Here is a 13,712-nt window from a genome sequence, read left to right as displayed (position 1 = left end):
ATGCTCTAATACTAACTGTGACATCCCCATTTTCACGGCCAGAAAAGACCGGTTTTGTTTATGCTTTATAAAAATTAGAGTACTTCTTTTGATAAAAATGTTGCAGAATTTGTTCCCAGTAAAACATGATAGATACGTTATTAAAGCATTTTCGCAGAAATGTATTTTTATTCATTTTAAAACATTTGGGATGTCATCGTCAATACAGAAACATAAGCATAAATAGAACTTATATTCATTATCACTAGTGATCTACACCTCTTTAATCTCTCAGTGTAATGTAACTTCATATCGAAACCTGTGATAGAAATAAGCTGGAGTGGGTCAGGTTGGGAAACCTGGTGAGTACATAGGATTTTCAACCCACAATAATATAATTATTATGTTTAAACATCAAACAATCAACCCAATTACCCATCCCCATTATCTTCTTTTCTCTTAAGGATCTACCCTAAGAATCAACTATTCCTCGTTCATTCATTCCTAAGGATCATCCTAAGGAATCGACACAAAGTCCATCGTCACCAGGATTTAGGCACTAAGTCTGCATAGTCGCTAGGATTTATACAACAGGCACTAAGTCCGCATAGTCGCTAGGGTTTAGGCACTAAGTCTGATAGTCGCTAGAGTTTATACAACAGGCACTAAGTCTGCATAGTCGCCAGGGTTTAGGCACTAAGTTTGATAGTCGCCAGAGTTTATACAACAGACACTAAGTCCGCATAGTCGCTAGGATTTCGGCACTAAGTCTGCATAGTCGCCAAGGTTTATACAACAGGCACTAAGTCCGCATAGTCGCCAGGGTTTTGGCACCAATTCTGCATGATCGCCAAGGTTTTGGCACCAAGTCTACATGATCGTCAGGGTTTACAGTACACCGGGTGAACACATTGTTCACAACACCTACAGGTTGCGAGCCTGCTAGTGTTCCACTGGACTGTCTAGAATAGTCCGTAGTTGTTATCCATACTCTGCTAGATGACGCGGCCATCATTTGGGAAAGGCTTCTCACATCGTCCACCTCTCACACTCACCTCGTGGTCTATAACACCTCTCAACTCATCATCCAACTCATATTCCATCTATTACATCTACCCATGTTTTACGTAACATATTATCGTGTGTATATATATATATATATATATATATATATATATATATATATAGTTTAAATCATTTAAAACATGTATAAAATCGTTCATCCAGCATAGACAACAAGTACTCAGATAATATGCACATATAGCACGTACTTTATATAAAATACTTCATATCTATGCGTAAGATGAAAGTAACTATGCACTCACTTGATAAGGTGGTGACTCGGTACTCGGACAACACTTCGTTTACTTTAAAATAATTTCCTTTGACGAAACCTAGTATTATTACCACTAGATTTTAGTCTAATATTTACCGTGACTAATTATTAGTCTTATTATTATAATTATATAAGCATTTAAACAATACTTTCCAACCACTATGTACATACAGGACCAGACATAAAACACTGGAGGGCAGGACCATTTTGGCATATAGCACTTCTGAAATCCAACAACCCTATGCGGCCCTTTAAACCAGATTCCCCGTACCGCGAGTAGTTAAAAAGATATTATAACGACACTTATATAAGTCATAATAATAGCTCAAATATTTATTATAAGTTCATAATAACAATACTAATTTTTAATATAAGCTATATTAAAATAGGTAATCATAACTTACTTACAAGAGGGGTTTTAGCTAGGAGTCGGGCTCTGCAGGGGCAGAACTTCGTCGCTGAATCTTTCTAAGAAAGATTCGTGCAGCGCTTCAGCGATCACCTTACTATACTAAAACTACAGAAAGAGAAGTCGAATCACGAGGGACCGAAATGCTCGGGGGATAAGAAGAGAAAGACTCTTGAATCAAGAGAATGGTGCAAGAAATATGAGAGCCTAAGTCTCTTATTTATAGTAATTGAATTTACAAAAACTACCCTCCATAATTACTTAATGACCTTATAGTTATATAAACGACTAAACACCCCTTTATAATACTATTTTAAATAGATTTAACGATATTTGTACTAAAGTAATGTCGAAAGTACTCAACACTAGTCTTATAATAACCGCATCGTCGATACCTTTCTAATGATATATATATATATATATATATATATATATATGTGTGTGTGTGTGTGTGTGTGTACCTATATATGATTTATACTTTATTTTAATACGTAAATATGCTATTATAACTTGTAACTCGTTCATACGAACTCCATTTTTGATGTTCTTAATATCCACACGTTGGTATTTACGAGTACTACAACTTTTATTTAGACGTCGTCAACTAATTCTCATTCTATCTCAGATTTACAAAACTGTATCTAATTTATCGCGCTCGAAGAGTAGGGACCAATTTTCGTCCATATCTTTAACATACGAGCTCTACTCTCGACATTATTTATATCCACACGTAGGTAAAAACAAGATCTAAAACTTTCATTTAGACTCCATCGGCTAATTCTCGACCGATCTTAAATTTAACAGTAGGAGGAGATTATACTGTTAAATGTCCGCGTAAAATTCATAACTTCTACATACGGACTCCGTTTTCGTCTGTCTTTTTACCGTTGAGTTCCTATTAATGGGATATTCAACTCTAATTTAGATCGCGTAGGCCAAAAATCGCTAAAACTAAAATTCGAGTTTCGGGTCGTGCACTGCTATGCCAAATCTTAGAAAATTCATAACTTCCTCATACGAAGTCAGATTTGGGCGTTCTTTTTTTGTATGTTTTCGGTTTAACGTATACTACAAATTTTTTTTAGGTCACTAAGGCTAAAAAGTCTTCTACCATAAATTCACTATTTACGTCTCCCGGTGCCGTGTCGGTTTTGCCGTAAAACTTCGACGGACCATAACTTCTTCGTTATAACTCGGATTTCGGCGTTCTTTATATGTACGAAACCCTTGTAACATATAATACAACTTGTTTACGATTAATTCTTCTAAATTATTTTCCAACAAAAACTCACATTTGATGCTCATCGTCTCTAAATTGACTAGCCCGGATCTGCGGACGTTACATTTATTCTTCAAAAAACTGAAGCTTTGGTCAAGAAATCGGTTCAGATTTGCTTATAAATCCATTATTAAGAAAAAAACGTTTATTCCAAAATACATTTATCGAAAATCAGAGTAATATAAGAAATGTGTAATCCTCAATACTGTTGATGAATGTGTACAGTCATACATTCGTCTTCCCACGATCAACGATAAAACCTGAATACATAAACAACTGGGTAAACACAAAGTTTAGTGAGGTTCCTCTAAAATACCCGTTACAACAAACGTATTATCATGCATAACGGGCGCACACTCATCAGATTATAATGCCTTAGCCTAATCAGTCATCGGACTGGAATATCTAGGGTTTGTCGGCATGCCGCCTTAACCCAACCGCTCTTCTCGAGCCTCCGTGCATACGGCTTACAACCGGCCCGCACTAGGTATCTTGGCCTATAGCATATAGCAGGACCACGTCAACCTATTCCACCACGATATGGCTATCCCACGTAAGATGTGGCGAGAAAAACCTAAATAAATCATTTATAAATATTGAATAAGTACAAAAAAAAAATGACTTATTTTGCAACAAAAAAAAATTTAGGATTAAATATGTACAAAAATATTAAGGATTAAATGTGTACAAAGTGAGAAATATATTACCATATTAAGTTATTTTTACCGGCTAACCTGGAGTAGCCGGTCATAATGACTAAATATATAAAATTTAACAAGTTGGAGGGGTAAATATGAAAAAAAAAAATTAATAACTAATGTACAAATCAAATAATATATCATCCTTTTAAAAGTAATTATCCCTTTGCACTGAAATACACCAAATCAAATAGGCCCTCTTTTTGTTCATTATTTATTCTGTAAGAATTCATTCCAAAAGTCCATTATTCGATAGTGATAAAAGTTTGTTCTTGATTATGATTCAGCTATAACAAACTATATTTACAAATGATATGTGGAAATAATACTAACTCTGATATTAATTGCCTGTAATTTATTATTCTGTTGTGAACTTGTGGTAGTCCTTTTTTGTTATTTCATCGTCATCCATTTATGGTCATAAGTTTTTCCTGATCAAATTCAAAATCGCAACTAAACCAATAAATAACAAATTTTCACTAAAGAAGAAAATAACAATCAAAACAAACGTTTGATAAACAATTAATTATGATTCAGCATGAGACGACTGGTATTCCTCTGTTACGAAACAATTTATATCTAGGAATCGGGCCATCAACATCTCCTTCATCTCTGTCCACTCCTTAATCGGTTGTTTATTGAATCGCATGTTTAGATTTTGGATTAGTTCCCACCATGAGAAAGCCTCTTCTTCCAATCTGTAGGTTACGAATTCTACTCGTTCATCCTCCGGGATTTCATAAAACTCAAAAAACCTTTCGACTTCCGTTACCCACTCACTAAATTCATCAAAACTAAGATTCTTTTTAAAAAGAGGTATTAGATCTACCTTTGAGAGATGTTGATTTTGTCTGGTTACAAGGCAAAAACCCCATTCACACTCTTCATCTGAAGAAGTCTCACCTGCGTCATTTAGTTGATCTAGTTGCGGTGGAGGTTGTTGGTGGTACGACGGTGGTTGTTGCTTGTAGTATTGTGGTGGTGATGCAGAGAACCTTTCAAACTCAGAATCACTCCCTTCATATTGATTTTGTCGAAACTTTTGCAACTCCGCCTCCATACGTTCTACACGATTGATCAGATCTTCGAGGATGTTTGCATTGGATTCAGTCAGTTTGAGAAGTTTATTTATTTGACGATGGTTGTAGTTGTTGCCCATCGTAGCCAAAGAATTGCTATGCATTTGAAAACTAAACCAATGTCATTATTATATTATATAGGAGAATCCCATAAAAGAGTCCTTCATTAAGTAAAACACAATAAAAAAGAAAGTTGATACCAAATAGGAAACCGATTCAAATTCAAACAGAGTCAGTTTCTCAAAATAAGATTTATCTTTATCTCCACCCTTCACCCTTCATTTGCACGTCACGTTTTTTACCCATTTATTTTTTAATTGGTCAACCATTTGCTCTTTATATTATCATTTGAAAATTATTTTAGATTAATTATTTATTTATACAATAATATTTGTATGTATCTTTTAACTTATCTGAAAACTATTTAGGTTAATTATTTATATATACAATAATATTTATATATTTTTTTCAATTTATAGAACGATGCTTTATTTTATACAAAACATCACCGTTTTAGAATATAACCAAATGGTGCAACATGCATGTTAACATTAAAAGATCAAATATGTAAATTAGCGTTAATTAGTTATAAACGTGAAGCAACGTTAGCAAGTAACAAGGAAAGATTGTGTGACTTATGAGCCATGTGTACAATAACCTCATCCCAGCTTTTCCATCTCTATTAGAGAATGAGAAGGGCAAATTAGTAATTTTACAATACAAGTTATTCTATTTCCTGTTTTACTCTTGCTGTATATATAGAAAATGGATGTAATTAGATTCAGTAATGAAGAATATTCGGTCTTTCCATTTCTAGTTCACGTAATATGGTATCAGAGAAGAATCGCTCGAATTCCGCTGTTTGTTCTTGAAATTTCATCAATTTTTCTTTGAATCGTTTTAGATCAGTCTTCAATTTCTTTTTCGATTGTTCAAATTATCGTTTTCTTTAGGGATGAGCAAACGGACCGGAGAACCGGCCGGAACCGGTCGGGCCGGGACCGGTACTATAATTTTATGAATTTTTGGAACCGGGACCCGGTAAGAACCGACCCTTGGAACCGGCCAAAAACTGGGAACCGGACCGGATAGTCTGTACAAAACACCCCATGCCTTTGTCACTTGCACTTCTACTTTGGACATAAAAAAAAAGCGACCGTGTAAGGATTTGAGAATCCATCGTTTTGTTGTTCGGGTTCTGCATTGTTGTTCGGATTCTCCATTGTTGAATGAAGGATTTGAGATTGAAAACCATTTCATGATCTCTGGTTTTAAAGTTTTCCATTCGGTTACAATTTCAGGTGCATTTGTAAGTGTTTGCACTTCATTCCAATTTATAGCTTCCCCTAATTCCTGAATTTATATGAAGTATCAAAAAGTGTTGAACTTTATTGATATTTAAAGAAAGAATGTGATCGTGTAGTTTTACCTCTTTTAGCAATTCGAAAGATTAGGCTGTTTGAGCATTTTGACATTTTTGCACCCATGTTTCTTTAGAATGTTCAAGCCAAAAAGAGTCTATGAATCTTTGTAATATCATCTGGGAAAGAAATTTGAAATATTTATATATCAACTTTTTTATATTATATGTAAAGTTTAAAATACTTAAAGAACTTGTTTAAGGGTATGCATATGCATGAACTAATCCATGAAGTTCTCTCATATATAATCTTCACATGTGTTTAATGTAACTTTGAAACTCAAATAAATCTCCCAAAGACCGGACCCGGAATCGAAAAACCGTAAGCCCAAAATACATTGCTATTTCTCGAAAGCCGGTTCCAAAATCGAAAAACTGGCAAAAACAGGACTCGGAACCGGTAGAATCGCCGGGCCGGTTCGGTTCTTGATTTTGGCCGAAGCCGGTTCCCGGGCCGGTTCGGTCCTTTTGCTCATGCTTAGTTTCCTTATATCGATTCATCTGTTTCAATGTCGACTGCTGGAAATTCTGGATCTAATTCATCTGGTTCAACAGTGTCTCCGATTGACGATCGTTTACATCCGTATTATCTTCATCACTCGGATAATCCTGGTTTTGTTTTGGTTTCTCAACCATTGATAGGTGAGAACTATCCTTCTTGGAGTCAAGCTATGTTAATCGCATTATTTGTCAAAAATAAAGTCGGTTTTATTGATGGATCGCTTCCTAAACCAAATTCTTCTGATGTTGTGATGTATAATTCATGGATGCGTAACAATAATCTAGTCATATCATGGATTCTTAATTCTGTTTCAAAGGAAATCTCTGCTAGTATCATGTTGTCAGAATCTGCTTTCGATATTTGGAACGATCTTAAGGATCGATTTCAACAAAGCAATGGTCCTCGTGTTTTTTAGATTCGGAGAGAAATAACGAATCTCGCTCAAAATCAAGATCCAGTTGGTGTTTATTTCACCAAACTCAAATCTCTATCAGAAGAATTGTCCAATTATCGGCCTCGTTGTTCTTGTGGAAAATGTGATTGTGAAGGTGTCAAGAAGATAGAGGAATATTTCAAAACAGAACATGTGATGAATTTCTTAATGGGATTAAATGATTCGTTTTCTCATACTAGGGGACAAATATTGTTAATGGATCCATTACCAGCTATCAACCGTGTTTTCTCATTGGTGGCTCAAGAAGAGAAACAGAAATCAATTTCTAATGATACTCAAAACAACAATTCAATGGCATTTCTTGCTAAATCGAATAATCGCAAGCAAGTTTCAACCAATGTTCGTAGAGATCGTCCTTTTTGTTCTAATTGCAAGATTCAAGGGCATACAATTGATAAGTGTTACAAAATACATGGTTATCCACCTGGATACAAATCAAAAGGAAAAGTCAATCACACTGCTGCTGCTGTTGACCATGGTGAAAGTCAAACTAATCAATCCTTAAATGATATGTTTCAAAGCTTCACTCCAGCTCAGTGCCAACACTTGATGTCTGCTCTTTCAAGTCACATGATATCTGTTAATCCAAATGAGGAGACTACTACAGGTAAATTCTTTTCTCTATCTGTTCATAATGGTAATCACTCTCAAGTTTGGGTTATAGATTCTGGTGCTACTCAACATATTTGTCATAATCTTGACATGTTCTTCAACAAAAGAAAGGTCAACAATTATACTGTGACTTTGCCAAATAAAATGGTTCTTCCTGTTCACATTATTGGGAATGTTAAAATTGATCATCTATTTTTTCTCAAAGATGTTTTATATGTTCCAAATTTCAATCTCAACCTGATATCAGTGAGCTCTCTTACAAAGGCACAACAATTGATGATCCAGTTTACTTGTGATCATGCTTTCATTCAGGATACTCAGCTCAAGAAGATGATTGGCAGGGTTGACAAAGTACATGATTTGTACATCTTGAACCAAGTTGGAGCATGTACAAATCAAAATATTAATGCAGTTTCATTAGATATATGGCATAAAAGATTAGGCCATCCTTCAAATAAACGAATTGTATATGTTAAAGATCAATTGGGTCATGTAGCTGTTAAAAATTCTTTTCAATTTCATTGTTTAGTTTGTCCTCTTGCTAAACAGAAGAAATTACCATTTGTTTCTATGAATCATATGTGTAATGAATCGTTTGATTTGATCCATTGTGATATATGGGGTCCGTTTCATATACCTAGTCCTCAAGGATTTCGTTATTTTGTAACAATTGTGGATGACTACACTAGATATACATGGATTTTTCTCATTAAAAACAAGTCAGATGTTCAACAAGTTATTCCAAGATTCTACAACATGATTTTTAATCAATTCAATAAGAGCATAAAGAAATTTCGTTCAGATAATGCAAAAGAATTGGATTTTCAATCTTTCTTTCATGAGAAGGGCATTTTACATCAACATTCATGTGTTGCTAGACCTGAACAACATGCAGTTGTTGAACGCAAACACCAACATTTATTAAATGTTGCAAGGGCTCTAATGTTTCAAGCTACAATACCAGATCAATTTTGGCATGAATGTGTTCTTACAGCTTGTTATCTCATCAATAGAACACCTTCTGAGTTACTCAAGAATCAATCACCATATTTCAGATTGTATGGTAAACAACCAGAATATTCACATCTTCGAACCTTTGGTTGTCTTGCATATGTATCTACTCTTACTGCACAAAGAACAAAATTCAGCCCTAGAGCCACATCATGTGTTTTTATGGGGTATCCACCAGAGATGAAAGCATACAAATTCTTAAATTTAACATCTAATAAGATGTTTTATTCTCGTGATGTTGTTTTTCATGAAGATTTGTTTCCTTTTCAAGATGGTTCTGTGATCAAGTCTAATGATCCTTTTTCTCATATTGTGGTGCCAGTAGTTCTTTCAGATGAAAGTATTGAAAATCTCCAAGTTCCAAATGTTACCACTCACACACCTGATAATCAAGATAATGAGCCAATTGTTACAGAGGTTCAACCAATTCTTAGAAGGTCAACTCGACCACAAAGACAGCCATCATATCTTCGAGATTTTCACTGTAATGTAGTTCAAAATACACATTGCTCCTATCCTATCCAAGATTATGTTTCTTATGACAAGCTTTCTTCTACACACAAAGCTTTTGTTATGAATGTTTCAGCTAATATTGATCCATCTTCATATGCTAAAGTAAGTCATTTTAAAGAATGGAGAGATGCCATGTCATCTGAATTGGCTGCTATGAAAGCAAATAACACTTGGACCATTATGCCCTTACCTCCTGGTAAAAATTCAGTTGGATGTCGTTGGGTATATAAAGTCAAATGTGGATCAAACGGTCAAGTGGAAAGACATAAAGCTCGTTTGCTGGCTAAGGGATTTACACAGCAAGAAGGGGTTGATTTTTTTGATACTTATTCACCGGTGGCCAAGCTTGTCACTATAAAGATGCTTCTTGCTATAGCTGCCGCAAAGTCATGGGATTTAGTCCAACTGGACATTAATAATGCATTTCTTAATGGCACATTGCATGAGGAAGTCTACATGGATATTCCACCTGGTATTCATCTTCAGGGGGAACAATTGCCAACAAGTTCAAAGTCTAAGCTTGTGTGTAAACTTCACAAATCTATCTATGGATTGAAACAGTCTTCACGACAATGGTTTGAGAAGTTTTCTCATTTCATGCTTTCAATGGGTTTTACTCAATCCAAATCAGATTATTCACTATTTCACAAAGGTCAAAATGAGAATTACGTTGCTTTGTTGGTGTATGTTGATGACATTATCATCATGGGTTCGTCTTCTATTGAAATTGCCAAGCTCAAGTTACAGTTAAGTCATGTTTTTAAACTCAAGGACTTAGGCAATTTGGGTTACTTTTTGGGATTGGAAGTAGCAAAATCATCTAAAGGAATTTTTTTTGTCTCAAAGAAATTATACATTACAGCTAATTGGAAGTAGCAAAATCATCTAAAGGAATTTTTTTTGTCTCAAAGAAATTATACATTACAGCTAATTGATGATGCTGGATTATTGGGTTCCAAACCAGTTAATACTCCAATGGATCCAAGGAAAACTTTGAATGAATTTGATGACATTATTTTGGATGATCCTACTTCTTACAGACGTCTAATTGGAAGACTCATTTATCTCAACATAACTCGTCCAGATATTGCTTTTGCAGTACAACAATTGTCCCAGTTTATGTCGAATCCAAGAGATATTCACATGAATGCAGCTAAACATCTTCTACGCTATCTAAAACAAAGTCCTGGTCAAGGTGTTTTATTTTCCAAACAATCAAATTTTCAATTGAAGGCTTTTTGTGATTCAGATTGGGGTCGATGTTTAGACACAAAAAGATCCATATCTGGGTTTTGTGTATTCTTAGGAGATTCATTGATCTCATGGCGATCCAAGAAACAACCCACTGTTTCTCGTTCCTCTGCAGAAGCAGAGTACAGGGCTATGGCATCTACTTCGTGTGAATTGATATGGCTAAAACAGTTGCTAAAAGACTTCAATATTTCCCATAATGCCCCTGTATTGATGTTTTGTGATAATGATGTTGCTGTCAAGATTGCAACTAATCCCACGTTTCACGAACGTACTAAGCATATCGAGATAGATTGCCATTTCGTTCGTGAGAAAGTGCTTGACAAATCTATTAAACTCATGCCAATTCGATCAGCTTTTCAACTAGTTGATATGTTCACAAAACCGTTGCCTTTTACGAAGATTATACCTTTTATATCCAAGATGTTTCTCAAGAATATTTATTCTTCAGATACATCTTGAGGGGGAATATTAGAGAATGAGAAGGGCAGATTAGTAATTTTACAATACAAGTTATTCTATTTCCTGTTGCTGTATATATAGAAAATGGATGTAATTAGATTCAGTAATGAAGAATATTCGGTCTTTCCATTTCTAGTTCACGTAATAATCTCCAAATGAACTCCTTTTTTTTGGTTTAATATTCGGTTATTCTTGTGGAACCTTTTATGTTAATCGCACTTATGTTGCTAGTTAGAAGCACTCGAATGTCCAACTGCTTATGGTTTGCCGATTTGGTGTTGGGTTAGCAAAAAGAAATTATAATTCGTAATGTGCGTGGACTAAGAAGGTAGGAACAAGTTCAATCCATTCTCATGATTATATTGAGAGAGAGAGAGAGAGACTATCATTTATCACTAAGAACATATATGATATTGAGAAATTAAATTAATTTCTATTTTTTATGCCTACAAATGTAGTGTTATTATTCCATATTTTTTTAACCAACTCATTAAAACTATATTAGGAATATATCAAATAAAATTAAATTGAATGGTGATTTGTCATAATTTTAGTGGGTAGGAATAATTGTAGACATAAAAGATAAGAGATAATTTAATTTCTCGTATGATATATACCTACAAAAGACAAAAGGGGTGGAAAAAGGGGATCGAGTGTGAAGGTTTGTTCGATATAAAAAGAGACAAACAACTAGGATGGGTGTTTGGTGTTTAGCTAGAAAAACACACAAACAAATACTATTGGTGAGGGCAATCAGGCCGGTGGCAAATCTAGACCAAAAGACCACATGGTTCCCAAATTAAGTGAAACCAATAAAAAAAATTTCAACAACACTTGTCTGGGGTCGGGTCGGGTCGTGTACCTTAAAAACTGGACGAATTAGTTCAACTTCTTAAAACCGACCAGACACCACCGATTAAAAATTTTAACAAAACGATTGAAATATAAATGAAAAAAACAGTATGTTTTTAATGAAAAACTAGTTGATTATTAGTCAATTGATAAAACGGTGAACGGAGAGTGAGAGTCTTTAACATGTGGGCTTCTTTTTATTACAACAATTTATTTATTTATTGATATTTTGAGAATGCCGATTAAAAGTGATTAATTTTTTGTTATCAATCCCATAATTTAAAATAACAAATTGTTCCTACTAACTTATTTTTTTCTTCTTTTAAAACATTTTATTTAAAAACAAAACTCAAGGTAGGTCCCTTATTTTTTCTAAATTAGTTCCTAATTTTTCTACAATATATATTGTAAATGAAATTGAAAATTTAGGTAGGTCCTAAGACCTACCTTGGGCCATACTAGATACGCCCCTGAAACAACTAGGGGGTGTGTATGGACTATTGGTGAGGGTAATCTGGCTATCGATAACCCAATAACTGGGGATATGTATGAGACAGTTTGGTTCTGTTTTTAGTTAAAACAGAACCATAACCATTATAAGTGGTTAATGCATTTTGATAGTCATTAGGTATTGGTTAATATTGGTTTTGGTTAACGGTTTTTATTAGTTAATGATTAATATATGTTAACCATAATGATTGAAAATAAGATAAAAAAAAATACTTTGCTATAAAAACTGAAAAACATAAAGTACATCGTTAAGAAAAATGAACGATTCGGTGTTTATAACCTTATTAATATAATAGAAGATTAGGTATCCTATTTAATTCCAAATAATTATCTTTTAATTTTTTAATGAGATAATGACTTAAAAGGGTAATATATTTTTCGATTTGTACACATTTGGTCACTGAGTTTATTTTTTGTTTACATTTATCCCTTCAACTTGTTAAACTGTACACATTTAGTCCTTATGACCGGTTATTTCAGGTTAACCGGTAAAAATGTCTTAATAGGTTAATATATTTCTCATTTTGTACACATTTAGTCCTTAATATTTTTGTACACATTTAGTCCATATTTTTTTTTTGTTGCAAAATAATTTGTTTTTGTTTTTGTACTCATTCAATACTTATGAATGTTTTCTTTAAGTTTTTCTCACAACATCTTATATGGAACAATCATTGACGAGGTGTTTTAGGCTTTCGATGCTTATATCCATCGCGATCTCGACTACTTGGTTGCTTAGGTCATGTGTTTTGAACGTCATAACTTTTTCATACTATATCGGATTTTAACAATCTTTATATCTATGCGTTTTTATTTTAGTCTACTCCAACTTTTGTTTAGATTACTCCCGTTAAAAAGTAATATATTTTTTAATTATGATCTTTATATCCATACGTTTTTTATGAATGCATGTATGGATGTTTTTTTTTTATAAAATCGTAAGTAAAAACATATTATATTTTAACGGGAGTATTATTAACGAAAGTTATAGCAGATTAAAAAAAACGAACACGTAGATATAAAGATCGTTAAAATCAGATATCGTATGAAGAAGTTACGACGTTCGGAATACAAAACATAAGTCAAACCACAAGACCTATGCAACCAAGCAGTCGAGGCCCCGATGGATATAAGCATCAACAGCCCCAAACACCTCATCAATCAAGGACGGACGCATGATTTGGTAGTAGGTGTTGCTGGTAAGTAGAAAAAAAATCGAAAAATTTACACTACGTACAGAAAAAGCAGGGGTTTTCGGTGCCACTGCGGGCACCCAAAGAGAACCGAACCTATCATCAATGATAATCCCATGTTAGATGTCGTGAGAGAAACCCTAAATAAATCA

General features: G+C 34.1%; 2 protein-coding genes and 1 long non-coding RNA gene across 3 annotated transcripts; 2 read left to right on the top strand and 1 right to left on the bottom strand.

Annotated features, from left to right (window-relative positions):
• Window positions 1–4,155: 4,155 nt before the first annotated feature.
• On the bottom strand, window positions 4,156–4,979 carry LOC145017716 (uncharacterized). Its single transcript, XR_013666634.1, has 2 exons — window positions 4,531–4,979; window positions 4,156–4,399 (listed from the first exon to the last, which is right to left on the bottom strand). It is a non-coding gene; the product is annotated as an uncharacterized LOC145017716 (long non-coding RNA).
• A 1,730-nt stretch (window positions 4,980–6,709) lies between these two features.
• On the top strand, window positions 6,710–7,117 carry LOC145016233 (uncharacterized). Its single transcript, XM_078974613.1, has one exon. The coding sequence runs from the start codon at window positions 6,710–6,712 to the stop codon at window positions 7,115–7,117; it is 408 nt and encodes a 135-aa protein (XP_078830739.1).
• Window positions 7,115–8,343, top strand: LOC145017682 (uncharacterized). Its single transcript, XM_078975673.1, has 2 exons — window positions 7,115–7,763; window positions 8,081–8,343. The coding sequence occupies exons 1-2, from the start codon at window positions 7,292–7,294 to the stop codon at window positions 8,113–8,115; spliced, it is 507 nt and encodes a 168-aa protein (XP_078831799.1). The 5' UTR covers window positions 7,115–7,291; the 3' UTR covers window positions 8,116–8,343.
• Window positions 8,344–13,712: the final 5,369 nt, after the last annotated feature.

Source organism: Lactuca saligna, chromosome 9 (genome assembly GCF_052625555.1).
Source record: "Lactuca saligna cultivar CGN05327 chromosome 9, ASM5262555v1, whole genome shotgun sequence".
Lineage (NCBI taxonomy): Eukaryota > Viridiplantae > Streptophyta > Magnoliopsida > Asterales > Asteraceae > Lactuca > Lactuca saligna.
This window is presented reverse-complemented; position numbering and strand designations above follow the sequence as displayed.

What these genes read in the sequence shown, in the direction of transcription:
- LOC145017682 (XM_078975673.1), top strand. Translation starts at nt 7,292, where the DNA reads ATGAATTTCTTAATGGGATTAAATGATTCGTTTTCTCATACTAGGGGA. An exon ending in AAATGAGGAGACTACTACAG is followed by an intron (nt 7,764 to 8,080) that starts GTAAATTCTTTT and finishes GCTTTCATTCAG; the next exon opens with GATACTCAGCTCAAGAAGAT.
- LOC145016233 (XM_078974613.1), top strand. Translation starts at nt 6,710, where the DNA reads ATGTCGACTGCTGGAAATTCTGGATCTAATTCATCTGGTTCAACAGTG.